The sequence below is a fragment of the Dicentrarchus labrax genome, unplaced genomic scaffold (assembly GCF_905237075.1).
Source record: "Dicentrarchus labrax unplaced genomic scaffold, dlabrax2021, whole genome shotgun sequence".
NCBI lineage: Eukaryota > Metazoa > Chordata > Actinopteri > Moronidae > Dicentrarchus > Dicentrarchus labrax.
The window spans coordinates 1,071,937-1,099,328 of NW_026136719.1; the positions used below are offsets into that span (position 1 = coordinate 1,071,937).

Sequence of the window (27,392 nt, forward strand, 5' to 3'; positions counted from 1 at the left end):
CTGAGAGAAAAGATATAGCAGGAGACTGGGAGAGATGGTAATGAAAATATACATAATACACCTCACCCTCCTGGGCAGTGGCGGACTCAGAATATCTGAGGGGCAGGGGAGAACAAAAATAAAAAGGGCACCAGAAAGTCTTGATGCATGGGGAAACAGTTTCACACCGTTTTCTGGCATATTTTTCTTCCAATCCGTCCTCATATCTAAACGACAATGCAGTGACCCAGAACGACTTATAAGACCGGTGGAGAGTAGACCACTGATACCAGACATTGAGTGCTTCGCTAAAGTCAGGTGATGTTGGTTAGGTTAAGGCACAAAAACCACTTGGTTGAGGAAAAGATGGTGTTTGGGTTAAAATAAGTACGTTACATTACGTAACTCACGTGATGCAACTTAAAACTTTAAACAAGTCAAACGTGACTTTTGGTTTAAAATGGAACACAAACCCCCATCTCCTTTGAATCATCCATCCTCCCCGACCTCCTCCTCACAGACCCTCTCGCTCTTTATATTACTCCAATCATTCTTACTTCGGCCACTAGAGGACGCCACCCAACAATAAATGTAAATATGGGCCGTAATGACCTGCTTGACCTAAACAGGCACATTTCTGGTGAGGATGGGATGTTTTCTACCACAGGAGCATCTAAGAGGGCACTTTTCTGTGTTTTTTTTAAACCTGGGGGATCTGGGGGGGGCGACTGCAGCTCTCCTTCCTGCGACTGTCTGAAGCCAACATGTCGTTGTTGAACCTTCTGTATGTTGCATCAATCAACAATGAAAACTTTCCTCAAAACTATGATACATTTTCATACATTGGACTGGAGGCAACAATTGGTTTATCTGAAAATTAGTTTTGGGAAGTTGAGGGGTCTATAATGGGGAGGCACACAATGCATTGCACCCCAATACCCCACCCACCCCACATACTGAGAGAGGAGAGCTTCGACGTCACATTTCCTCCAGTGAAAGTGAAAGTTTGAGAGACTGCAGTGACACAGCAGAGCTGCAGTCGAGACCAGTCTCTCTGTGTTTCTCTCCGAAGAAGAATTCAGCTGAATCCATCAGGGTTTTCTCAACAGAACAGCAGAATCTGGTGAGTACATTGTCCTACACAGAGCTATGGAATAATGTATGGCCACTCAGTCCTTCTCTTTCTTCAGTTTAAAAGGTTCAGCCTCACTAAAAGGCTCTGAACACTGTTAGAAATGACTCAGCAGCTCCTCTTAGTGAGGAGCTTCAGAGAACTGGTACTTTGTTGTAGTAGTTGGAGGTGGAGTTTAAAGCAGTGTGTTGTAGCAGCCACTAGAGGGGAGCATCGTACAGGTTTTAATCCTGACAGCAGCAGCACAGAGCAAACTGATGAAGTCTTACTGAGGTGATGATCATTGGATTAAAGGTCAAAATAAAAACTCTAGAGTAATCTGACCTTTCCAGAAAAAGTGGAGTTTAAAACACAACAAAAAGTTACAATTTTACTCTGAATGAACTAAAAACATGGAAACATACTAACAAAATTATAATGTTATTAGTTCACCTGGTTGTGTCTAACTTTTTTGATCCTCTGACTGATTGTGTTTCTTCTTTTTAGTGATGTCACCTGATCTCAGATGTTAATTTGGTAAGTACAAAGTTATTATTACTGTTAGAAATGCTGAAGGGGATGCTGCTGACTAGAACAATGCACAATGTATATACTTTCATTTATAGTTTTATATTTTCTATTATATTTTATAATATTTTATTTTGTGATATTCTTTGCACTACTTTGCCCTATTCCTGCTGTGTCGACCTGAACTTCTCCTAAGGAGGCTCAATAAAGGAATATCTTATCTTATCTTATCTTATGAATCCAAGTCAAGTATTAACTCTCATTTAGCTCTATTTTTAGTCTGCATAGATAAACAATCATCTATGAGGCTCCATAAAGTCGATGGCTGCTGATTCAGTCTCTGAAGGTACATTCATATTGTCATATCATAAATTGTTATTATAAAAATATCCATAAAAGAATTAATGACAACTTAAAGTAAAGGTGTGAGGGTGTTTGGACATGATATTACCACATACATAAACAACAGACAGATAAATAACAGGTTGAACAGCAGAAGAGAAGTGAACTAACAAACTGTCGTCCATTTTGTCCAGTTCAGACTGAGCGATGGACTCTGAATCCAGCAGAACGATGGAGGTGGCAGCACTGGGCCGGCCTTTCAGCCTCGGGATGTTGTACGACTGCCGCAATGATTCACTCATCCCTGGTAAAGATTCACATTTAAAGAAACGTAATGCATCCGACCAAACCGTCAGTATTTAAAGTCATATTCAACAATGATAAAATCTCTGATCTTATTTCTTCTTTTTTATGACCCAGCTTATATCAGAGTTATGAAACCCTTTTTATCGCTGTAATTATTCACTGGTAGCTGTTTCCTGCAACACCAGGAGGTATTTTAAATTAAGATAATCCTTCATTAATCCCACAACACGTAAATGTGCTGTATTACAGAAACAAAAGGTAACAGGGACAATATCAGCAGCATCAATTCAAAACTTTATAAAATTAAAATTAAACAGACACGTTTGTGAAAGTTTGAAGAAACTTCTTTCTACCTAGAAACAATCCAAAATAACCTGCATCCAACAGTTTATTGGCCTGTTCCCAACTCACTGACTGCATCTGACTTATGTTAGTCTGTTTCTGGAGGCTGAACTTGAGTTTTACTTCCTTTGCAGGAATGACATTGTGGGATCGCAGTGATCTGAAAAAAGATATTGGAGAAAGACCACAGAACTATAATGACTTTGAGATAGTTGCATCAGAATCAATTGAGGACAAATCTTCAGCATTAAATGTTGAAGCATCACTGAAAGCAAGTTTCTGTAGTGGACTCATAGAGGTTGGTGGATCTGCCAAATACCTGAAAGATAGTAAGACTTCAAAAAATCAGGCCAGAGTAACACTGACGTACAAAGCTACCACAAAGTTTCAGGAACTGTCAATGGATCATCTTGGAAGAGGCAATGTGAAGCATCCGTATGTCTTTGATAAAGGATTAGCAACACATGTAGTCACAGCTGTTCTTTATGGGGCACAAGCCTTCTTTGTCTTTGACCGTGAGGTGTCTGAACAGGAAGACCATCAAGACATTGAGGGTAACTTGAAGGTGATGATCAAAAAGATTCCCAGCATTGTTATAGAAGGTGAAAGTTCACTGAAAATGGAAGACAAGGACAAAGCAAACGTTCAGAAATTCTCCTGCAGGTTCTATGGAGACTTTTCCATTCAGAAACCTCCTACAACCTTTCAGGATGCAGTACAAGTCTACCAAAGCCTGCCACAGTTGCTGGGAACCAACGGAGAAAACGCTGTACCAATGAAGGTCTGGCTGTTGCCACTGACAAGTTTAGATTCTTCTGCTGCGAAACTTGTCCGTCAGATAAGTATAAGACTAGTTCAGCAATCACAGAGTGTCCTGGAGGACTTCAGTGAGCTGGAAATGAGGTGTAATGATGCACTGAAAACCACCACTGCGCAGCAGTTCCCACAGATTGGCAAAAAACTTAAAACCTTTAAAGAGATGTGCTCTGAGTTCAAGCTGGAATTCCAACAAACCTTGGCAAAGAAACTTCCATCAATCCGAGGAGGAGGAGAAGAGGAGGCTGTGCTCGCAGAGATCCTGAAGAAGAGACATTCTTCTCCTTTCAACAGCAAAGACCTGAACGAGTGGATGGACTGTAAAGAGAGAGAAATTTACACTTTAAAGTCTTTCACCAATATAATGAAAAACACCAAGATTGTCCCGTCTCAAACAGACCTGTACAAGGAAAGTGTCAGTGTAGACCATTCAGTGTGTTTTGTTTTCACCTCACTGGGAAATGATGAACCGTTCCTCTCAGCTTTATCAGACTACTTAGAAGGAACAACCAAATCAGACAACCCTCAACATTCACATACTCATGATGTAGAGAAGGAACAATGGTATTCCTCAAAAGAAGTAGCAGATGCAATGAGAGATAAAGCAAAGCTCTTCAGTGACTTTGCAGAGGCCAACAAGGAGAACAAGAACATTAAGTTCTTGATAGTTGGTTCAACAAATGAGGCAGAGAAAGGTTCAAGCATCTACCTTTATAAAGACGGCTTTTCTGTAAGTGAGAACTTTGAGCCGCCTTCAAAGCCTGAAACAGTGACAGTCAGGGACATAAACCACAACAGTGTGACACTGAAGATTTCTCCACCCAGATTTGGAGCAGAGAACATCACCTCCTACTCTGTTGAGTACTGTGTCAGTGGAGAGGATGGATGGCAACAACAGACAGCATCAAAAGCTGAAGAAGTCACAGTGAGCGATCTGAGTCCTAACACAGAGCATATGTTCAGATGCAGAGCAGTGACCTCAGTAGGAGTTGGACCAGCCAGTGTAGTCAGTGGTTCCATTAAAACCTTACCTTGCAGCCCTCCTGGAAAACCTCAAGTTGAACCAAACTCAAGTGAGATATCAGTGAGCTGGGAGAAACCTGCTGAGCTTGGACAAGATGTCCAGATACAGAGCTATATCGTGGAGTACGCCAAAACAGACAACGGGATGAAAGAGGAAGATCTCCAATGGAACCAAATGATGTCGAAGGCTGAAAAGATGATCATTTCAGAGCTTCAGTCAGAGACAGAATATGTTGTCAGGGTCAGATGTGATTGTGGTGCAGCTGGAAGAAGCAAAGAAAGCATCTCTGTTAATGTCTGCACAACAACAATTACACATCTTGCAGAATTCCTCAGAAGTACAAGTGAAAGGTTAAATTCTGAATCACCTTCAGTTTACAAACTACTGCTAAAAGAAGAAGATATGGACATCGATGGATGCAGAAGATACAGTTTTGGCAAAGAAAGCACGAGGCAAACCCGAACAATAATGCTTTTTGGAGAGAGCGGATCAGGAAAGTCCACTCTGATCAATGGAATGATCAACTACATTGTTGGTGTAGAATGGAACGACAATTTCAGATTCAGATTAGTTGATGAGGATCAGTGGAGATCACAAGCTGAAAGCCAGACCTCTGAAGTCACAGTGTACAAAATCAACCACCAGGAGGGGTTTAAAATCCCCTTCTCTCTGACCATCGTGGACACACCAGGGTTTGGAGATACAAGAGGCATAAAACGACATGAGGAGATCATTGAACATCTGTGTAATCTCTTCTCTGCTGAGCTTGGTGTCAGTGAAGTTGATGCTGTGTGTTTTGTAACTCAGGCTGCTTCAGCACAACTCACACTATCACAGAAATATATGTGTGATTCAGTTCTCTCAATCTTTGATAAAGATGTGGCAGAAAACATCAGGGTTCTGGTGACATTCACAGACAGCCAGCGTCCACCAGTTCTACAGGCAATCAATGCTTCAGGTGTCCCATGTCCAAAAACAAAAGACGGGCTGCCAGTTCACTTCAAATACTATAATTCAGCTTTGTTTGCAGACAATAAATCAGCAGCAGCAGACAGCATGAGTGAGGATGAGGAAGATGAAGGCTTTGATCAGATGTGTTGGAACATGGGAACAAAAAGCCTGAAGAGGTTCTTTGTGGATTTGAATGTCACTGAGACCAAAAGTTTGACGATGACGAAGGACGTCCTCAGAGAAAGAGAGCAGCTCAAGGATTTAGCTGAAAAATTGCTGAATCAGGTCAAAATACAACCAGTATTCGAACATCCTTTAGATTTGTTACCGTCAGTGAAGGATGAATATGACCAAATAAAGATGTCGGCTCAGAGACTTAAAGAGAAATCACTGAACCCAAATCTTCTGTCAGTTCCAGAGTACATTGACATTATTATTGAGAGAGAGAAATCTGAGGCCAGACTTGGCTGGGAGGAACGAGTTCAATACTTTAGAAGAGTAAGAGAACAATGGAAAGATTATGATGATGTTCTCAGCTTCTGGATCAGGAGGATCAGGAGTTTTTTTTTGGCGATACCAGATGTCGGCAATATTGAGAAGATCTTGATAAAGATGATGATGATGACATCTTCATCATCATCTTTCTTGGAGGACATGATTAAGATCTTTTTTCGAAGAACATGATGAAGATGAAGATGATGAAGATGAAGATGAAGATGATGACGATTATGATGATGAAGATGAAGATGAGGATGAGGATGATGATGAAGATGATGATGAAGATGATGACGATTATGATGATGAAGATGATGATGAAGATTATGATAAAGATGATGAAGATTGTGATGATGATGAAGATGAAGATGATGAGGATGATGATGAAGATTATGATGACGACGACAACGATGATGATGATGATTATGATGATGAAGAAGATGATGAAGATGATGATGATGATGATGATGATGAAGATGAAGATAATGAAGATTATGATAAAGATGATGAAGATGAGGATGATGAAGATGATGATGGCGACGACGATGATGATGATGATTATGATGATATCATCTTATTGATGAGGAAGATCAGGAGGGTGATATCAAGGATATCATACTCACCATATAATAAAGATAGTGATGTCTGCGTGATTGAGAAGAAGATAATGATGATGATGATGAAGATGATGATGATGAAGAAGATGTTGGTATGATTAACTCTTCTTCAGGGATTGTTTCACTCTGTTGCTATTTATTTTCACACATGCTCAACCTATCAGGACCTATAGACTAATGAAGGGCTAGGGATTTGGTGCCTTGCTCAAAGGCACATTGTCAGTGCCCAGGAGGTGAACAGGAACCTCTCCAGCTACCAGTCCAAACTCTGTACCGACTGGTCCGTGCTGATAATGAACCAAAACCCTCTGGTTCCCAAGTAAAGTCCCCACGGACCAGTTCACAGTGATCACAGAGGGTTCGGGCTTTTTATGTCTTTATTTGATCGGACAATTGAAGAGAAACAGTGATTACAAAATCAACTAATCCAAGACTAACAAGAAATTCTCAAATATAAATGTGTCTGAGATAAAGAGAGAAAGTGCTCAGTTTTCTGTTGTACAAACATATTCCAGCAGGAATTATCTGCATGTGCTGTTTAAAGGAAAACACAGATTTACTGTGAGTTCTGATAAATGTTTAAATGTGACCACAGTTTGTGAACCATTAACTTCCTGACACCATTAACACCAATGTAAAGCTTTAAGTCTGCAGCTCTGTTAACTCAACAAACCTCAACACTGAAAATGTGATTTTATTTCCTATTATGATCATTTAAATATTATCTTTGCATTAAAGTTTTGGTTTTATTTTCTTTGAGGTTTAAACACATAGTTAATGTGAATGTTAATGACTTATTATACTGATGTGTTGAATTACATTTTATTGTCCTGTAGTAATAAGGTGGCTTCTACTGAATGATGGAGAGATGATGAACTGATAAACAATCAATCTAATCAGATATGTATATTAATAATGTTTCTGTCAGCAGTGTCACTATAACCTGTCCAACATCCAGTGATGAAGATAATAGACTCTGTTCAAATGGACGCTGGACTGTCTGGAACTTATTTTGTTTTTATCTTTAATCTTTAAATCTGTTTCCATTGCACCCAGTTTACATTGTTCATATATTTTACACTGGGTTATCAGCTTCCTGCTTATTTTAACATGTTTTATCTACTAGTAACTTTATTTTGTTGAAGGTTTGAAAACATGAAGACAATCTGAATCATTTGAATTCCTCCTGATGTGTATTGACTTACATTATATTGTCCTGTTGGGTAATACGATGGCCCCCACTGAAGGACGGAGAAATCATTCAATAACAATCAATAAATAAATGTTATAATTACAGTCTGTTGTCCTCTGATGTGTCAGTGCCAGTTTCTTTTTATTGTGCAGCTTTGTTTTCTCTTCCAGGACCTTTCAGCTCAGTCGTTACTGTAATGTACTAAAGTTCAGTTGTCAGGTGCTACTTTACTTGAATATTTACATTTTATGATCATTTATGTTTCTACTCCATTTCAGAGAGATATTTTGTACTTTTTACTTCACTACATTTACCTGACCTTAGTTAAAGGTTCATCCATTTAATCATCATTTATATCATCTGACGACCCCTCAGATTTATCTGGTGACCCTTTGGAGGGGCCCGACCCCTAGATTGGGAACCGCTAGACTAAACTAGTTAGCTGTAGTAGTTCAAACTTGCTCTTTTTATTTAAGTTCACAAATGTTTTTATGTCTCTATTTACAGAATTGTAACATTATGTAGGTTTCATTCTGTTTTTGGTGCTGCATTATTACTATTCAATATTTAATAGTTAATATATATCTATGGTTATATGTTCTGTGGACTATAATCCTCTTTAACAATTAATATAAGAGGAAGTAGAAGAATTTTGAATGTCCTTTCCTTTAAGAAAAGCAGCAATACTATAATGTGAACAATATTCTGTTGCAAGTATAAATCTAAAAATCAACAACTCAGAACACTGGTTGAAACTACCAAGCTGTGTCCAAAGTACATACAACTAGCAAATGACTGCAGGACACTAAAATATACAGAATATTACAGGAAAAAAATTGGTAACAGGTAAGAAGAAAAAAATAGTAAAAAGTCTCTCAGAGTTCAGTTTCAATTAGCAGTACTGAATATAAAAGCTGTTTTCTTACATTAGTTACAGTTGGAGCTAATCTGAGAGAAAAGATATTGCAGGAGACTGGGAGAGATGGTAATGAAACATAATACACATCACCCTCCTTGGCAGTGGCAGACTCAGAATATCTGAGGGGCAGGGGAGAACAAAAATGAAAAGGGCACCAGAAAGTCTTAATGCATTTATGGGGAAACAGTTTCATGCCATTTTCTGGCATATTTTTCTTCCAACATGTCCTCATATCTAAACGACAATGCAGTGAATTAATTCAGAACGCTGCAGCACGAGTACTGACAGGAACTAGAAAAAGAGATCACATCTCTCCTGTACTAGCTTCTCTGCACTGGCTCCCTGTAAAATGTAGAATAGAATTTAAAATCCTCCTCCTCACCTATAAAGCTCTTCATGGTCAGGCCCCTTCATATCTTAAAGAGCTCATAGTACCCTATTACCCCTCTAGAACACTACGTTCTCTGAATGCTGGGCTACTTGTGGTTCCTATAGTCTCTAAAAGTAGAACAGGAGCCAGAGCCTTCAGTTACCAAGCTCCTCTCCTGTGGAACCAGCTTCCATTTGTGGTTCGGGAGGCAGACACCCTCTCCACATTCAAGAGTAGGCTTAAGACATTCCTCTTTGATAAAGCTCATAGTTAGGGCTGGATCAGGTGAGTCCTGAACCATCCCTTAGTTATGCTGCTATAGGCCTAGACTATCGGGGGATTTCCCATGGTGCACTGAGCTCCTCTCTTCCTCTCTCTTTCTGCACTCATTCATGTTCCATTAATGCATGTTACTAACTTCACTTCTTCCCCGGAGTTCTTGTGCTTTCTCGTCTTGCAGGTTCTTGTTGATCCTGGTGGAGCCTCCTGCCATGGTCCTGCTAGATTGCCATTGCCAATACTGTTGTTGCTGTGCACCTGTCTGTCTGTCTGTCTGTCTCTCTCTCTGCCTCTCTCTCTCTCTCTCTCTCTCTCTCTCACCCCAACTGGTCGAGACAGACGACCACCCACCTAGAGCCGGAGGATCTGTCCTAGGTTTCTGCCTTTTAACAGGCAGTTTTTCCTTGCCCTTGTCGCCAAGTGCTTGCTCATGGTGGTACTGTTGGGTCTCTGTAAATAATGTTATAAAGAGTTCGGTCTAGACCTGCTCTATTTGAAAAGTGTCCTGAGATAACTTCTGTTATGAATTGGCGCTATACAAATAAAATTGAATTGAATTGAATTGAATTGGATGTGGGAGTCAGCTGACTGGGACAGGTGGAACAGTCTGAGGCCATCTGGTGGACAGGTAGAGAAATGGCAATGAAAGACAAATCCTGCAGCTCGGTCAGTGGCCCTCCGCTTCAAAATGTGACGCTGTAGGTATCCAGCAGCAGAACAAAGAGGAGGATCTGAATCTTTATCTCAAACATCTTCTTTGGAATTTGTTCTTCTATTATACAAAATGACTTTTACTTTTCATCTGTTTCTGTTTAGTTTGTACTTTTATTGTTTTCTCTTGATTTGATTTCATCATTGTGCTTCTGTTTGTATCCTTTCTCCTCACTGTGTGGAACAACAATAAACCTGCTGAAATATCTGATCAAAATATCAATCAATAGAATATGAAATCAATCCTGACAGCAGGAAAGAAAATCAGTCCCTCAGTTCAGTATGTTTGTGACTCTGGCTGAGATGGAGGTGAAATATGTGAACCTGGGCTGTGGTTTACTGCTCTCTTCCTGTCACACACACTGTTTGACATCTGTTGGTTTTTGTTCAGGCTGCAGGAATCATTTCTCACTGTGGGGATCAACCTTCCGACAGGAGCAGTAGTAGGTGGCTGAATGACTGAGTTTAACTGTCTGGATCTGCAACTCACAGCCATTCCCTTTATTCACAGCTGAGAAATCATCTTTCTGAGGATGTTTGTACCTGTAATCTATGTTACAATTCTTCTTGTTAAAATAAAGAATCTGTGTGAATGTTTCTGTGTCTTTCTTCTGGTACCAGAATACATAATCATTGTAACACTGGTCAGTTCCTCCACAGCTGAAGGAGACGGTTTGACCAACTCTCCTGGTCAATGTTAAACGATCCTGACTCAGCTCTGCTGCCATGGCAACCAGCGCTGTAGAGAAACAGACAGATAGATGAAGGTTAGTGTGACAGTGTTGGTTAAAGGTTGACTTTGTTGGCTCCTGATTGGCTGGAAACACTCACCTGAACACAGACAGCACAGAGCAGCAGCTGGGAGGAAAAGCATTTTGTGCAGTGGTGTTTCCTCTGGTGAACCTGGGGAGAAGTGGCGCTCTGATGCAGCTGAGGCCAAACAAGGACGAGCTGTGAGATCAGACGAGGGCCACGTGGTTTCTAACAGGTCCTCAGACCTCCCATCAGCCCCTGCGGCCGACAGATAAGGCTGCTGCTGCTGATTGACAGCTCGGCTGAAGCTGCTGTGTGCTTTTCATTTCTTATTGACACTATTTCTCTTTGTTTTATTCTCATTATTTGGAGCTGATTCTTTTTTCCCAGACTTCTCTGTTTCTCTGAACTGATTCAGTGAGAAGTTTCTTCGTCTTGATTTGAATCTGACAGCAGATGAAAAATCTGGGTGACGATGATGCAGAAATAGAAAACCACTGACATATCTGATATATTAGAAGAGTGTGGACTTGAAGACAATTATCTCCAAAAAGCAAATCTCGTCTCGCAGGTTCTTATCGATCCTGGTGGAGCCTCCTGCCATGGTCCTGCTTGACTACCGTTGCTAATATCACTGATATTACTGTTATTTTTAAACAAAGCATCCCGTTAACAGCCGTGAGTTGGTGTACAAGACAGGGTGTGGTAAATGTACTAAATGTACTGTATTAAGTGTTTACTCTTGTTGTTATGTCGCAGTGTCCATATGTGTTTTTTTTCTCTGTTCTTCGTATCTATGTATGCATGTACAGACTGCGGTGACAAATTTCCTGTGAAGGTCAATAAAGTATAAAGTAAAGTATAAAGTATTATTATTATTACTACAGTTACTATTATCACTATTGTCACTGCTCATTGTTATCGTCGTTGTTTTAACAGGCAGTTTTTCCTTGCCCCCGTTGCCAAGTGCTTGCTCATGGTGGTACTGTTGGGTCTCTGTAAATGTTATAACGATTTTGGTCTAGACCTGCTCTATTTGAAAAGTGTCCTGAGATAACTTTTTAAAAATCAAATAGAATAGAATAGTGACCTAGAATTATATGACCGATGTAGAGTAGACCACTGATACCAGACACTGAGTGCATCGCTAAAGTCATGTGACGTACATTGGTTAGGTTAAGGCACAAAAACCACTTGGTTGAGGAAAAGATGGTGTTTGGGTTAAAATAAGTACATTACATTACGTAACTCACGTGATGCAACTTAAAACTTTAAATAAGCCAAACTTGACTTTTGGTTTAAAATGGAACACAAACCCCCATCTCCTTTGAATTATCCATCCTCCCCGACCTCCTCCTCACAGACCCTCTCGCTCTTTATATTACTCCAGTCATTCTTACTTCGGCCACTAGAGGATGCCACCCAACAATAAATGTAAATATGGGCCGTAATGACCTGCTTGACCTAAACAGGCACATTTCTGGTGAGGATGGGATGTTTTCTACCACAGGAGCATCCAAGAGGGCACTTTTCTGTGTTTTTTTTAGGGGGGCGACTGCAACTCTCCTTCCTGCGACTGTCTGAAGGCAACATGTCGTTGTTGAACCTTCTGTATGTTGCATCAATCAACAGTGAAAACTTTCCTCAAAACTATGATACATTTTCATACATTGGACTGGAGGCAACAATTGGTTTATCCGAAAATTAGTTTTGGGAAGTTGAGGGGTCTATAATGGGGAGGCACACAATGCATTGCACCCCAATACCCCACCTACTCCACATACTGAGAGAGGAGAGCTTCGACGTCACATTTCCTCCAGTGAAAGTGAAAGTTTGAGAGACTGCAGTGACTCAGCAGAGCTGCAGTCGAGACCAGTCTCTCTGTGTTTCTCTCTGAAGAAGAATTCAGCTGAATCCATCAGGGTTTTCTCAACAGAACAGCAGAATCTGGTGAGTACATTGTCCTACACAGACTAAAATGCAGTAAATATTTACTAAATATCAGAATCTGGCTTTTTCTTTTTACATATGCAAATTATTGTGACATAGAATGTGTGATTTTTAAAACAGGTAAAAACCAAACCTCAAGAGAGGGGTAGAGGGGTGTGTTGCAAATGCGCATGTGTAAGTGTCCATGAGTACGTGTGTGCACATAAGCCTGGAGAGTCGCTTCGTCTAGCCTCTCAATCAGTGCCTCAGTTCACTTGGTGTCATTGTGACACAGCAGGTTGCCATGGATCAGGTCCTAAACAGAGTCAACTATCAACAGGTGTCCGTGTGGGAAGGGAGGGAGGAATAGGGCAGAGCGTCTTCCAGCAGCGATCTCCTGGAGGAGTTGTTCCAGCAGCGGCCTTGGCCAGGGCTGGTGCTACTGAGGGCCGGAATGCAGATTAGATTATGACTGTTTGGGTTAGGGCGAGTAGTCGCATTTCAATAGACACGACTTACTCTGATTGTCCATTCTGGTCTTCAAATCGATTCATTCTCCTTTGCAAAGCCGAAAACTTCTCCAAGATGTTATCCATGTTGCGGTTAATGACCATAGTCTGAGCATTTACAGCTCTATCCAAGATGTTTTCCATGTTGCGGTGTATAACCACCGTCAGTGCGCTGACAGCTCTTTCCAAGGTGTTTTCCATGTTGCGGTTTATACCCACAGTCTGAGCGTTAACAGCTCTGCTCACTCCATCAATCATGTCGGGCAGCTTCATGGGGCTTTGGACTTCTGACACCGTCTTCCGAATTTTCCGATACACCAGGGCAATGCCTAATCCAATCAGCAGATAGCCTGTTATCATGGTTCCGAATATGTAGAGATCCTCGATGACCAATTCCATGATTGATGATGCTGCAGAAATTCTTTTGTAACCTTGGCCAGATCTGTGCCTTGCCACAATTCTGTCTCTGAGCTCCTTGGGCAGTTCCTTCGACCTCATGATTCTCATTTGCTCTGACATGCACTGTGAGCTGTAAGGTCTTATATAGACAGGTGTGTGCCTTTCCTAATCAAGTCCAATCAGTTTAATTAAACACAACTGGACTCCAATGAAGGAGCAGAACCATCTCAAGGAGGATCAGAAGAAATGGACAGCATGTGAGTTAAATATGAGTGTCACAGCAAAGGGTCTGAATACTTATGACCGTGTGATATTTCAGTTTTTCTTTTTTAATAAATTTGCAAAACTTTCTACATTTCTGTTTTTTTCTGTCAAGATGGGGAGCTGAGTGTACATTAATGAGAAATAAAATGAACTTTTTTGATTTTAGCAAATGGCTGCAATGAAACAAAGAGTGAAAAATTTAAAGGGGTCTGAATACTTTCCGTACCCACTGTATATCAAGTATCGGTATCAACGCAGATCGCATTCTTAACTGATCGGATCGACTATGTTGAGCTTTATTGATCCGAACTGATCTTTTGTTTTACGTCAAACTAATACAATTATAATGTTATTATTTCACCTTGTTTGTTTCTAACTTCTTTGATCCTCTGACTGATTGTGTTTCTTCTTTTAAGTGATGTCACCTGATCTCAGATATTAATTTGGTAAGTATAAAGTTATTATTACTGATAGAAATGTTGAAGGGAGGGTTAAAATACATAAAAACATAAAAACTGTTGTAAATCTCTAAAATAAACTAAAAATGAATTTCAGTTATGTTAACACAGTAGGAGGTATGAGAGAAGACCCTGACCCATCCTACAATACTTGAGGGCTGATATTGATGAGAGAACCAAATAAAATCTGATCACGATCCCTCAAACTTAAAGACACCTTGTGGAGTTTCTGATCACCAGTAGTTATATGGAGGTTGTTTTTTTATGATTATCAAATGGGTTGTGTTTGCAGCATGTCTACTGCCATCAGAGTGGAACATTTTACAAACAAAGAGCAAACTATAGCAAATATTATCAGCAAATATGAAGTTAAAACATGATCCAGGCTAAAATCAACAGTTGCAGCTGCCAAATGCAGTAATAAATCAATAAAATAATTAAAGCTGAAAGCAGCATTGGGCGGGACCTTGCCATCGACCCACGGCGGTCGCCCGCTGCAGCTGTGCCACGTCACCCCACGCCCAAGCCCTCATCGCCGGAAGCTGAGAGAGACCGCTCTACATTGTCACGGGTTTCAGAGTCCCTTGCAAAAGACTCCCGCTTTCATAGCGAGAATCTTCCGGCGAAACGTGGAAATTCAGCGCCATGCCACAGACACGCTGTTAGGCACACATTAAATATTTGATTAACTTTTGATCACCAACGTGTCTATATTGCAATAATTGAATTTGAAGTTAATCCGATAAAATCTGTTAGGAGTTAGTTAAAATAGAGGCCCTGAAATGCCTGAAATGGCATCACAGTTAGACATTCGATTCAAAATGCCCAACTTTGACGGCACGCCACGGACTCTCCCCATATAGGCCAGAGGGAAAGCCAGGGACACACCCTTCAACATATAGTAACAAATAGCACAACTTTTAATCAGCAATGTTTTTTGACTGTACTGACCAATTTTGAAGCAGATCTGATAAATTCTCTAGGAGGAGTTCGTTCAAATACAACGCAAAAAAAAACTGGAAGTCTGAGTAATGCCGGAAATGGCATCACAGTTTGACATTCGATTCAACCTGGCCAACTTTGAGGGCAGACATTCGGACACGCCCCTCAACGTACAGTCACAAATAGCACAATTTTTATCAGCAATGTTTTTTGACTGCACTGACCAATTTTGAAGTAGATATGATAAATTCCCTAGGAGCAGTTCGTCGAATACAAGGTGAAAAATTCACAGAAAATGAGCATGGAATTCATAATGGCCAACTTTGACGGCACGCCAAGAACACACCCTTCTACGTACGTGCACAAATAGCACAACTTTTAATCACCACCATATTTTGACTGTACAGACCAATTTTGAAGCAGATCCAATGAATTCCCTAGGAGGAGTTCGTTCAAATACAGCACGAAAAATCACAGAAAATCAAAATCAAAATCAAAATGTCCGACTTCCTGTGGGGTTTGGGGTATGGGTCCAAGATGCTTTTTTGTACGTCTCGACATGTTACACGTGCCTACCGAGTTTCAGACATATCGGTGAAACGTGGCGCCGGGGCTGCTTTTTCAAAATCCTGTTGGGGGCGCTACAAACACGATTTTTGGTATGTGAGCTCTCAGTCTACACATGCCCTGTGAATTTCATATTCATAACTATTACGGTTTCTGCAGAGTGATTTACCATGCCACCAGAACGCCACCTAGTGGCGGATTGTTGACACCTTTTTTAGGGAGCCTCAGGGAGCCATGGGCAAGCATCATACCAAGTTTAATTTTAATCACACGTGCCGTTGCAGAGATATAAACTTCTTTATTTTAAAGAGCGCCACCTTGTGGCGATGGCCTGAAATTGTGCATGATGCCTAAGGAAGACATGGGGAACTATGGACCCAAGTTTGGTGTCAATCGGACATACCAATGTGGAAAAATGCTCCACTTCCTTTTTTGATGAAAAATCTACAGTTAGTCTTAATTTTATAACATGCTTTTTTTGGTTTGTTTTGTGCAAATAGGACAAAGCACATAGGAGAAAAACGAAAAAGTAGTTTATGGACATTATGCGTTCTAGCGGAAAAAACTTATAGGCGGAAGTTGCCGTGGCCTATATGGAGAGGTGCAGCTCCATTCACCGAATGCGTGGATATAAGGTTTTTGAATGTGCGACAAACTATGCGGGAGTTATTAGCCTAAACACATTTTTTATGGTAGTAGCGCCGCCTAGTGGCCAACCCGAAAGAGACACATAGAATTTCTAAGTGCAACCAGGCCTGACAAGTCTGCCAGATAAAATTGACTTTCGTATATGTTCAGGGGGTCAAAAATGCAGTCAATGTTCTGAAAAATAATAATATGAGCAAAAACAATAGAGACCTTCCAGTTGATACTGGCTCAGTCCCTAATAATTTCATTGCCACACTGCATCTGATAATAACTCATTTGAATGCTCTGTTTCCAAACTGGGACGAATACATTTGAGAGGCAGCGAGCCTTTGGAGGCTTTGAAAAGACTCCTGACTTCCAGAACTGGAAGATTGCTAGTTTGAATCCCCATGAGGCTCCATAAAGTCGATGGGAGCTGCTGATTTAGTCTCTGAAGGTTCATTTTTTTAATGTCAAATTAAAGTGAAAATGTGAGGGTGTTTGGACATGCTATTACCACATACATAAACAACAGACAGATAAATAACAGGTTGAACAGCAGAAGAGAAGTGAACTAACAAACTGTCGTCCATTTTATCCAGTTCGGACTGAGCGATGGACTCTGAATCCAGCAGACCGATGGAGGTGGCGGCACTTGGTCGGCCTTTCAGCCTCGGGATGTTGTATGACTGCCGCAATGATTTACTCATCCCTGGTAAAGATTCACAATTAAGTGATCCAGCTTATATCAGATTTATAAAAACCTTTTTAATGCTGTAATTGCTCACTGGTAGCTGTTTCCTGGAACACCAGGAGGTATTTTAAATTAAGATAATCCTTAATTAATCCCATAATGGGGACATTTCCAGAGTTACAGCAACAAAGGGTAACAGGGACAATAGCAGCAGCATCAATTCAAAAATGTATAAAATAAATAACAAAACAACAATAACAATACACTGACTTATGTCAGTCTGTTTCTGGATGATGAACTTTTACTTCCTTTGCAGGAATGACACTGTGGGATCGCAGTGATCTGAAAAAAGATATTGGAGAAAGACCACAGAACTATAATGACTTTGAGATAGTTGCATCAGAATCAATTGAGGACAAATCTTCAGCACTAAATGTTGAAGCATCACTGAAAGCAAGTTTCTGTAGTGGACTCATAGAGGTTGGTGGATCTGCCAAATACCTGAAAGACAGTAAGACTTCAAAAAATCAGGCCAGAGTAACACTGACCTACAAAACTACCACAAAGTTTCAGGAACTGTCAATGGATCATCTTGGAAGAGGCAATGTGAAGCATCCGTATGTCTTTGATAAAGGATTAGCAACACATGTAGTCACAGCTATTCTTTATGGGGCACAAGCCTTCTTTGTCTTTGACCGTGAGGTGTCTGAACAGGAAGTTCATCAAGACATTGAGGGTGACTTGAAAGTGATGATCAAGAAAATTCCTTGCCTGGCAATAGAGGGTGAAGGTTCACTGAAAATGGAAGACGAGGAAAAAGCAAACGTTCAGAAATTCTCTTGCAGGTTCTATGGAGACTTTTCCATTCAGAAACCTCCTACAACCTTTCAGGATGCAGTACAAATCTACCAAAGTCTGCCACAGTTGCTGGGAGCCAATGGAGAAAAAGCTGTACCAATGAAGGTCTGGCTGTTGCCACTGACAAGTTTAGATTCTTCTGCTGCGAAACTCGTCCGTCAGATAAGTATAAGACTAGTTCAGCAATCACAGAGTGTCCTGGAGGACTTCAGTGAGCTGGAAATGAGGTGTAATGATGCACTGAAAACCACCACTGCACAGCAGTTCCCACAGATTGGCAAAAAACTTAAAACCTTTAAAGAAATGTGCTCTGAGTTCAAGCTGGAATTCCAACAAACCTTGGCAAAGAAACTTCCATCAATCCGAGGAGGAGGAGAAGAGGAGGCTGTGCTCGCAGAGATCCTGAATAAGAGACATTCTTCTCCTTTCAACAGCAAAGACCTGAACGAGTGGATAGACTGTAAAGAGAGAGAAATTTACACTTTAAAGTCTTTCACCAACATAATGAGAGACACCAAGATTGTCCCGTCTCAAACAGACCTGTACAAGGAAAGTCTCAGTGTAGAGCATTCAGTGTGTCTTGTTTTCACCTCATTGGGAAGTGATGAACCGTTCCTCTCAGCTTTATCAGACTACCTAAAAGGAACAACCAAACCAGACGACCCTCAACATTCACATACTGATGTAGAGAAGGAACAATGGTATGCCTCAAAAGAAGTAGCAGATGCTATGAGACATAAAGCAAAGCTCTTCAGTGACTTTGCAAAGGCCAACAAGGAGAACAAGAATATTAAGTTCTTAATAGTTGGTTCAACAAATGAGGCACAGAGAGGTTCAAGCATCTACCTTTATAAAGACGGCTTTTCTGTGAGTGAGAACTTTGAGCCACCTTCGAAGCCTGAAACAGTGACAGTCAGGGACATAAACCACAACAGAGTGACACTGAAGATTTCTCCACCCAGATTTGGAACAGAGAACATCACCTCCTACTCTGTTGAGTACTGTGTCAGTGGAGAGGATGGATGGCAACAACAGACAGCATCAAAAGCTGAAGAAGTCACAGTGAGAGATCTGAGTCCTAGCACAGAGTATATGTTCAGATGTAGAGCAGTGACCTCAGTAGGAGTTGGACCAGCCAGTGTAGTCAGTGGTTCCATTAAAACCTTACCTTGCAGCCCTCCTGGAAAACCACAAGTTGAACCAAACTCAAGTGAGATATCAGTGAGCTGGGAGAAACCTGCTGAGCTTGGACAAGATGTCCAGATATGGAGCTACATCGTGGAGTACGCCAAAACAGACAACGGGATGAAAGAGGAAGATCTCCAGTGGAACCAAATGATGTCGAAGGCTGAAAACAGGATCATTTCAGAGCTTCAGTCAGAGACAGAATATGTTGTCAGGGTCAGATGTGATTGTGGTGCAGCTGGAAGAAGCAAAGAAAGCATCTCTGTTAATGTCTGCACAACAACAATTACACATCTTGCAGAATTCCTCAGAAGTACAAGTGAAAGGTTAAATTCTGAATCACCTTCAGTTTACAAACTATTGCTAAAAGAAGAAGATATGGACATCGATGGATGCAGAAGATACAGTTTTGGCAAAGAAAGCACGTGGCAAACCCGAACAATAATGCTTTTTGGAGAGAGCGGATCAGGAAAGTCCACTCTGATCAATGGAATGATCAACTACATTGTTGGTGTAGAATGGAACGACAATTTCAGATTCAGATTAGTTGATGAGGATCAGTTGAGATCACAAGCTAAAAGCCAGACCTCTGAAGTCACAGTGTACAAAATCAACCACCAGGAGGGGTTTAAAATCCCCTTCTCTCTGACCATCGTGGACACACCAGGGTTTGGAGATACAAGAGACATAAAAAGACACGAGGAGATCATTGAACATCTTGGATATCTCTTTTCTGCTGATCTTGGTGTCAGTGAAATTGATGCTGTGTGTTTTGTAGATCAGGTTGCTTCAACACAACTCACACTATCACAGAAATATATGATTGATTCAGTTCTCTCAATCTTTGGTAAAGATGTGGCAGAAAACATCAGGGTTCTGGTGACATTCGCAGACAGCCAGCGTCCACCAGTTCTAGAGGCAATCAATGCTGCAGGTGTCCCATGTCCAAAAACAAAAGACGGGCTGTCAGTTTACTTCAAATTCAATAATTCAGTGTTGTTTGCAGACAATAAATCAGAAGCAGCAGGCAGCATGAGTGAGTATGAGGAAGATGGAGGCTTTGATGAGATGTTTTGGAACATGGGAACAAAAAGTATGAAGAGGTTCTTTGTGGATTTGAATGTCATTGAGACCAAAAGTTTGACGATGACAAAGAAGGTCCTCAGAGAAAGAGAGCAGCTCAAGGATTTAGCTGAAAAATTGCTGTATCAGGTCAAAATGTATCCTTGTCATTGGTCATTGACAGAGTATGATGAATATGACCAAATAAAGACGTCGGCTCAGAGACTTAAAGAGATATCACTGAACCCAAATCTTCTGTCAGCTTCAGAGTGCATTGACATTCTTATTGAGAGAGAGAAATCTGAGGCCAGACCAGACTGGGAGGGACGAGTTCAATACTATGAAATATTAAAAGACGAGTGGGAAGATGATGATGATGATGATGTCGTCTTGAAGATAAGCAGGGTGATATCAATGATTACATATTCATCATATGATAAAGATAGTGATGTCTGCTTGATTGAGAAGAAGATCATGATGATGATGATGATGATGACATCATCATCATCATGAACAGGAACCTCTCCAGCTACCAGTCCAAACTCTGTACCGACTGGTCCGTGCTGATAATGAACAAAAACCCTCTGGTTCCCAAGTAAAGTCCCCACGGACCAGTTCACAGTGATCACAGAGGGTTTGGGCTTTTTATGTCTTTATTTGATCGGACAGCTGAAGAGAAACAGTGATTACAAAATCAACTAATCCAAGACTAACAAGAAATTCTCAAATATAAATGTGTCTGAGATAAAGAGAGAAAGTGCTCAGTTTTCTGTTGTACAAACATATTCCAGCAGGAATTATCTGCATGTGCTGTTTAAAGGAAAACACAGATTTACTGTGAGTTCTGATAAATGTTTAAATGTGACCACAGTTTGTGAACCATTAACTTCCTGACACCATTAACACCAATGTAAAGCTTTAAGTCTGCAGCTCTGTTAACTCAACAAACCTCAACACTGAAAATGTGATTTTATTTCCTATTATGATCATTTAAATTATCTTTGCATTAAAGTTTTGGTTTTATTTTCTTTGAGGTTTAAACACATAGTTAATGTGAATGTTAATGACTTATTATATTGATGTGTTGAATTACATTTTATTGTCCTGTAGTAATAAGGTGGCTTCTACTGAATGATGGAGAGATGATGAACTGATAAACAATCAATCTAATCAGATATGTATATTAATAATGTTTCTGTCAGCAGTGTCACTATAACCTGTCCAACATCCAGTGATGAAGATAATAGACTGTTCAAATGGACGCTGGACTGTCTGGAACTTATTTTGTTTTTATCTTTAATCTTTAAATCTATTTCCATTGCACCCAGTTTACATTGTTCATATATTTTACACTGGGTTATCAGCTTCCTGCTTATTTTAACATGTTTTATCAACTAGTAACTTTATTTTGGTGAAGGTTTGAAAACATGAAGACAATCTGAATCATTTGAATTCCTCCTGATGTGTATTGACTTACATTATATTGTCCTGTTGGGTAATACGATGGCCCCCACTGAAAGAAATCATTCAATAATAATCAATAAATAAATGTTATAATTACAAGTGTTGTCTGTTGTCCTCTGATGTGTCAGTGTCAGTTTCTTTTCATTGTGCAGCTTCGTTTTCTCTTCCAGGACCTTTCAGCTCAGTCGTTACACTGCTGACATCCACTTCAACCCCTCCTCCTGCTTTTACTCAAGTACTCAAAGTTCAGTTTGTACAGTGGGAACCAGCGGACTAAACTAGCTAACTGTATATAAAGCAGTTCAAACTAACTCCACCTGGAGCAGCTCCAACAGTAAAATGCTGCTCTTACATTGTACATCAGTATTAACAATCTAATAATGTCAATAGCTGCTTTCCACTCAATAAGATCACACATACTCTCAGAAATGATATAAAAACATTGACACAATTAGTTGTCAGAATAAACCAGGTTTTTTTTTATGTTGCCTCTCTTTATTTTAGTGAGGATGACAAAACATACCTATGAATATTATATTTAATTTCTGACAACATATCCTAAATGTTACAGACTAGACCTTTATATCTAAACTTTGAAACTAAAATATTCCAACAACCAAAAGAAGGCTGTTCTGGTGGATATGCAGAAAGTTGAGTGAAGACAGCACGCTCAAGTGTTTTATAAAGAAAAGGAAGAAGAGAAACAGTTCTGTAATTCTTTATATCAGAAGGGTTGAGTGTTGGTTTCTTTAAAAGAGGATTCATTCTTGCTGCTGTAAGAGTGAAGACAATAAACATGGTAGTAAATCACCAGACTGATAATAAATCAGACATTTGTGTATTGTTTTTCCCTGTTAAACGTTGGTGTGATGGTTTGATTAGTTTTACACTCACTACGTTTAATGAAACCTCTCTGTCGCCCTCTGGTGGCTGCAGCCGCTCACTGCTTCAATCTACAGCGTGATCTACAGTCAGTATATATATCAGTGCTGTCAGTGTAGATTATCCACTGTAATTAAAACAAGAGACAGCAGGTGGAGCCAGACACACACTGCTGCTGAACCAGGTCAGTGAACGCACCTTAATCAGTGTCCATGGATCTGGTCCACGTGGATCCTCCGGACCTGCAGGATGACCTTAAAACAGCATATTTCATTCTGAGCTTTGTTATGTGTTGGTCACATTACCAGATGGACAACTTTTATCATTATTATTATTATTATTTTAATAATTATCTGCAGTAGTTGTAGTAATGGTGGCAGCAGAGGTTTGACGTGTTTATAGTCACAGCTGATATATAGGACATTTTATTACCACAGTCAACAGGCAGAGGTCAGGTGTTGCCTTCAGGGACCACTGAGCAGGCTTTGGGAGTGGTGGATTATAACTGAGTGACATAATCAGGATACAAAAAAAGAGTTAAATGTAATCCATTACAGTTTTTGTTTAAAAATACTCTGAGCAGAGGAAACATTTTTTGATGCTATTACGTTCACAGCCACATTGTCTTATAGAATACACTCAGATCAATACTTCTTATTCTAACTTACATCTTATTTCTTTTCTCTTGTTTTTATTTACATATTTGGTGTTGAGGTAGTCCAAAAGTAACGGAAAGTAATCAAGTTACTTTAATATTGTGATACCTGAATTTGGTCAATGACTGTGTAGCCCTCCCAACCCAACACAAACACACCTCCACCTCCACCCAGCAGTTCTTCCACCTCACACCTGCTCAGATGTTGATCAAGCTCCCTCAGTGCCGAATGTGAGTGTGGAGCACCGACCCAGAGTGCTTTGCTTTCTACTAACGTCAGGAACTGAAGCTGCAGTAATACAGTAATACTTCTGACTTTCTTATTAATGTTTAATCCTTTATTTCTAGTTTTTACTGCATTTTTACCTTTTTTATTCTAGTTGGTATTTATTTTTATTGATCTCTCTTTTGTAAGCCCTGAATTTGAGAGCTTGAAGCTCTTTCATCTTCATCACTTATCGTTTAGCATTGATCATGTTTGTCTGTTGTTTGAGTTGTTTACGTTTTTTTAAATTTTTTTGTCAAGAAGAATGTCTTTAACTGAACCTGAATACTTCTGAAGTGGAAGAGGTGAAGTAACTTTACCAACTCTACCTATCCTATCCTCTTTATTGACTGAGTGCACAAACTAAATGTTGGTTGTAAAAAGCAACCAGTGATAGAAAACTCTGCTCATTTCTCTGTGACGAAGCTGTTTTAGTGAGGAAAGTTGAAAGGACAGAGACTGACTGACAAATGCTCTTCTGTTCTGAACATGAACACTGAACTTTGTGGTGTTTCAGGAGGAAAACTGCCTCAGTAATACTCTCATTATTTATATTATTTAAGTGTTTTGTAAGCTGCTAGAACTTCAATTTCCTTGCGGGAGTCATCCCAAAAGGATCAATAAAAAGAAGTATAAGTCTAAGTCTCTAAGTCATATTAGTTTCAAAGTTTCTCCATCAGCTTTGTATGAGACCCTGGAATGAAGACAAGAAGAAAATACTTTGTTCATGTTTTTTTATTCATGATGTAAAGCTTCAGTTTGTCCACACATCCCATCAGTAAAGTCTGTTCAATGACTCTTGTTCAATGAGTTCATGTAGAGATTCACTTCATCCACACAATCAGTTTGTTGGAGCAGAATCTCAGCAATGTACATGAAACAATCAATCATCTGCTTATTGATTATCATCATGCTAAATACACTTTTTATAATAGTTCTCATAGTTCCTCATTTGCACCACCACCACCACCAACAACAACAACAACAACAACAACATTTGGTCTGGCAAACAAATAAATGTGATTAAAGATTTATTTCCAAAGCGTTGAGAACAGAATATCTCCGATAAAGGAAGGTCTGCTGCTTTCTCTCTTAGATCCATACAGTGGAAGAGAAACAACAACATACAAATACATCATTACGAATATTCAACAAACACAATATATATAAATATCACTTCCGGTAAATGATATCATCATGAGCAGTGATAGCCTCCATGGCTAAACAGACACAGGAAGGAGCGCCACCTAAAGACACTCAAAAGTTTACAGGACAACTAATGAGAAGATGTCAAAGTACCGCCCACAATGTTTGATTGACAAGTGATCTCTGTGCCATGAAGAAACACCACAACAATCAGCTCTCAAAAACAAACATGAAGACAAAATATGTTTAAGGAATAAAATGAAAAAAGAAGTTAACCCACTGTCCCTTAAATGACTAATTAAGTTTACAGACCTCAGCAGTGACTTCATAACTAAGCCAAAGTCCAGCATGAAGAGGCTGAGTGAATGTGGTCTGGACTCTGTGGAGGAGAGTCATGGTTTCAGAGACGCTGTAGAAGGACAGAATACCTGCACTGTGATCCAGATACACTCCAACTCTGGAGGACTGAGGACCTGAGAAAGGAGTTTTGACATTGTTATACCAAAAGTTATAACTGTTATTATCACATCTTAACGCCCAAGATTTGTCATTGTGTCCAAATCCACATTCATTCAAGCTCCTTGTTCTGTTGATATTCTTGTATGCGACTGCTACACGAACTATTCCTCCTCTCCACTCCACCTCCCAGTAACAACGTCCAGTCAGACTCTCTCTACTCAGGACCTGATAACAAGTAGTGAATCTGTCTGGATGACTAGAATAAGACTGTTTTTGGCTCATTACTGTTACTTTTCTGTTCCCCTGTGATAATAACAGCTGTGTGTGTGCTGTGTTTGGATCCAGTGTGATTTGACATGAATATTGTAAGAATCCAGCTCTGGTCTTGGGCTCTGGTTGTGGCAGTAAAACATCCACTTCAGTCACTGTCAGTGAGACGTTTGTCCATTTCTCTCTCAGAACGTCCTGTAGTTTATCTCTGAGCTCTGAAACAGCCGCTGTCACATCCTCAAAGTACCTCAGAGGACGGATATTGATGCTGGATGTAGATTCACTGAGTGCTGACAGTGAGGGGTAGTTGTGTAGAAACTGGGTGTGGTCCTCTGTGTGTGACAGCTTCTTCATCTCAGCGTCTTTCCTCTTCAGCTCAGTGATCTCCTGCTCCATCTTCTCCTGAAGCTCTTTGACTCGACTCACTTCAGTTTCCTGCTGGGATCTGACCTGCTGCTTCACATCGGAGCTTCTTTTCTCCATGAGACGGATCAGCTGAGTGAAGATCTTCTCGCTGTCCTTCACCACTTTATCAGCAGAGCGATTGATAGCCTCCACCTCCCGTTGAAGCTCCTTCACATCTTTCTCTCTGTCCTGGATTCTCTGCTGGATGTTTTGTCGACTCACCTCGAGCTCTCTCTGCCTCTCAGTCCTTTCTGCTGCAGCTGAGACTGTGTCATGGCCTTTATGTTCATCCACAGAGCAGAGATAACAGATACACTGCTGATCAGTACGGCAGAACATCTTCATCACCTCATCATGATGAGAGCAGATGTTCTCCTGGAGCTTCTTGGAGGGGTCCACCAGCTTGTGTTTTTCAAATACAGGTAATTCAAAGTGAGGCTGGAGGTGTTTCTCGCAATAAGAGGCCACACAGACAAGACAGGACTTCAGAGCTTTCAGTTTTCTCCCAGTGCAGAAATGACAGGCCACATCTTCAGGTCCAGCATAGCAGAGATCAGCAAGAGCAGCTGGGAGTCCAGTCTTCTTCAGTTCCTCCACTAAATCTGCTAACATGGTGTTTTTCATCAGGACAGGTTTCGGTATGAAGGTCTGCCTACACTGAGGGCAGCTGTGGATTTTCTTCTCATCCTCTTCATCCCAGAAGCTTTTAATACAGTTCATGCAGTAGCTGTGTCCACAGGAAGTAGTCACCGGATCCTTCAGTAGATCCAGACAAATCGGACAACAGAATCTTTCTCGGTCTAGCTGAACTCCTTGCTGCGCCATTTCCCCTCTCAGTGACAGCAACTGTCTGAGTTTCACTTCCTCAGAGCTGAAACTAGTTGAGAACATGTGTTTCTGCAGCGAATGGGGGCTGTCGGCTCTTTTACGTCACCACATGTTGGTTCCACCCATTTTCAAACTGTAGATCTAAAGGACAGGGAACAAGGAAACATGCGGGTGAAGAGAAGGAGGGAGGGGATATCAAGCTGTGATTCTTTCTCTCAAACTTTACCTCACAATTACTAAATATTTACTGAAAGAAAACTGTTTATATCAAAGTTGCACCTTGAAATAAAATCTTCTTTAAACTCACAGTGGTCAACCTGAACTTCAGTAGAAGGAAGCATGAAGTCAAATAAGTCCAAAAGAAAGCAGAAGACTTGAAATAGAAATAAAGGAAGATGGATTTCAACCTTTGACCTTCCCTGGATCCCCTGTAGAAACTGTCAGTAGGTTGAAATATGTCGGAAACTATGACGGACACTTTATATTCACACAGAGATTGTATCTATACTTTTGGTGGTCTGACACCATTTACCATGATGTATGACACAATGCACTTTAACTGTAAAGGTTTCTATCAGCCTGAAAACATGTTCTTAACTAAAACTGTAGACAAAGTGAGTTGAGGTGCTTTAACCTCCACTACAAACCTGGTTAGCAGGATGAAGGCGCCCTCTTGTGTTGTGAATCAGTTTTCACATTTCCCTTGTTAACCTGCTGTGATGTTCACTGCGGGAAGACATGTAAAAACTTCACTGAGCATTTGGCAGCTTTAAACAATGTCAGTAAAGG

The 27,392-nt window shown here is 40.4% G+C and overlaps 2 protein-coding genes across 2 annotated transcripts; one reads left to right on the top strand and one right to left on the bottom strand.

Moving 5' to 3' along the window:
* Positions 1 to 985: 985 nt before the first annotated feature.
* LOC127351393 (verrucotoxin subunit beta-like) lies at positions 986 to 20,083 on the top strand. Its single transcript, XM_051378883.1, has 5 exons — positions 986 to 1,102; positions 2,155 to 2,267; positions 2,743 to 3,725; positions 18,424 to 19,383; positions 20,060 to 20,083. The coding sequence occupies exons 2-5, from the start codon at positions 2,168 to 2,170 to the stop codon at positions 20,081 to 20,083; spliced, it is 2,067 nt and encodes a 688-aa protein (XP_051234843.1). The 5' UTR covers positions 986 to 1,102; positions 2,155 to 2,167.
* Positions 20,084 to 24,215: 4,132 nt separating this feature from the next.
* On the bottom strand, positions 24,216 to 26,631 carry LOC127351015 (tripartite motif-containing protein 16-like). The gene has a single exon (XM_051378162.1). It carries the CDS (start codon positions 26,598 to 26,600, stop codon positions 24,936 to 24,938), a length of 1,665 nt encoding a protein of 554 aa, XP_051234122.1. The 5' UTR covers positions 26,601 to 26,631; the 3' UTR covers positions 24,216 to 24,935.
* Positions 26,632 to 27,392: the final 761 nt, after the last annotated feature.

Bases quoted from the DNA above. Each gene is read 5' to 3' on its own strand.
- LOC127351393 (XM_051378883.1), top strand. From the start codon at position 2,168: ATGGACTCTGAATCCAGCAGAACGATGGAGGTGGCAGCACTGGGCCGG. The intron at 2,268-2,742 runs GTAAAGATTCAC...CTTCCTTTGCAG, and splicing joins CAATGATTCACTCATCCCTG to GAATGACATTGTGGGATCGC. The intron at 3,726-18,423 runs CTGAACGAGTGG...AACAGCAAAGAC, and splicing joins CTCCTTTCAACAGCAAAGAC to CTGAACGAGTGGATAGACTG.
- LOC127351015 (XM_051378162.1), bottom strand. From the start codon at position 26,600: ATGGCGCAGCAAGGAGTTCAGCTAGACCGAGAAAGATTCTGTTGTCCG.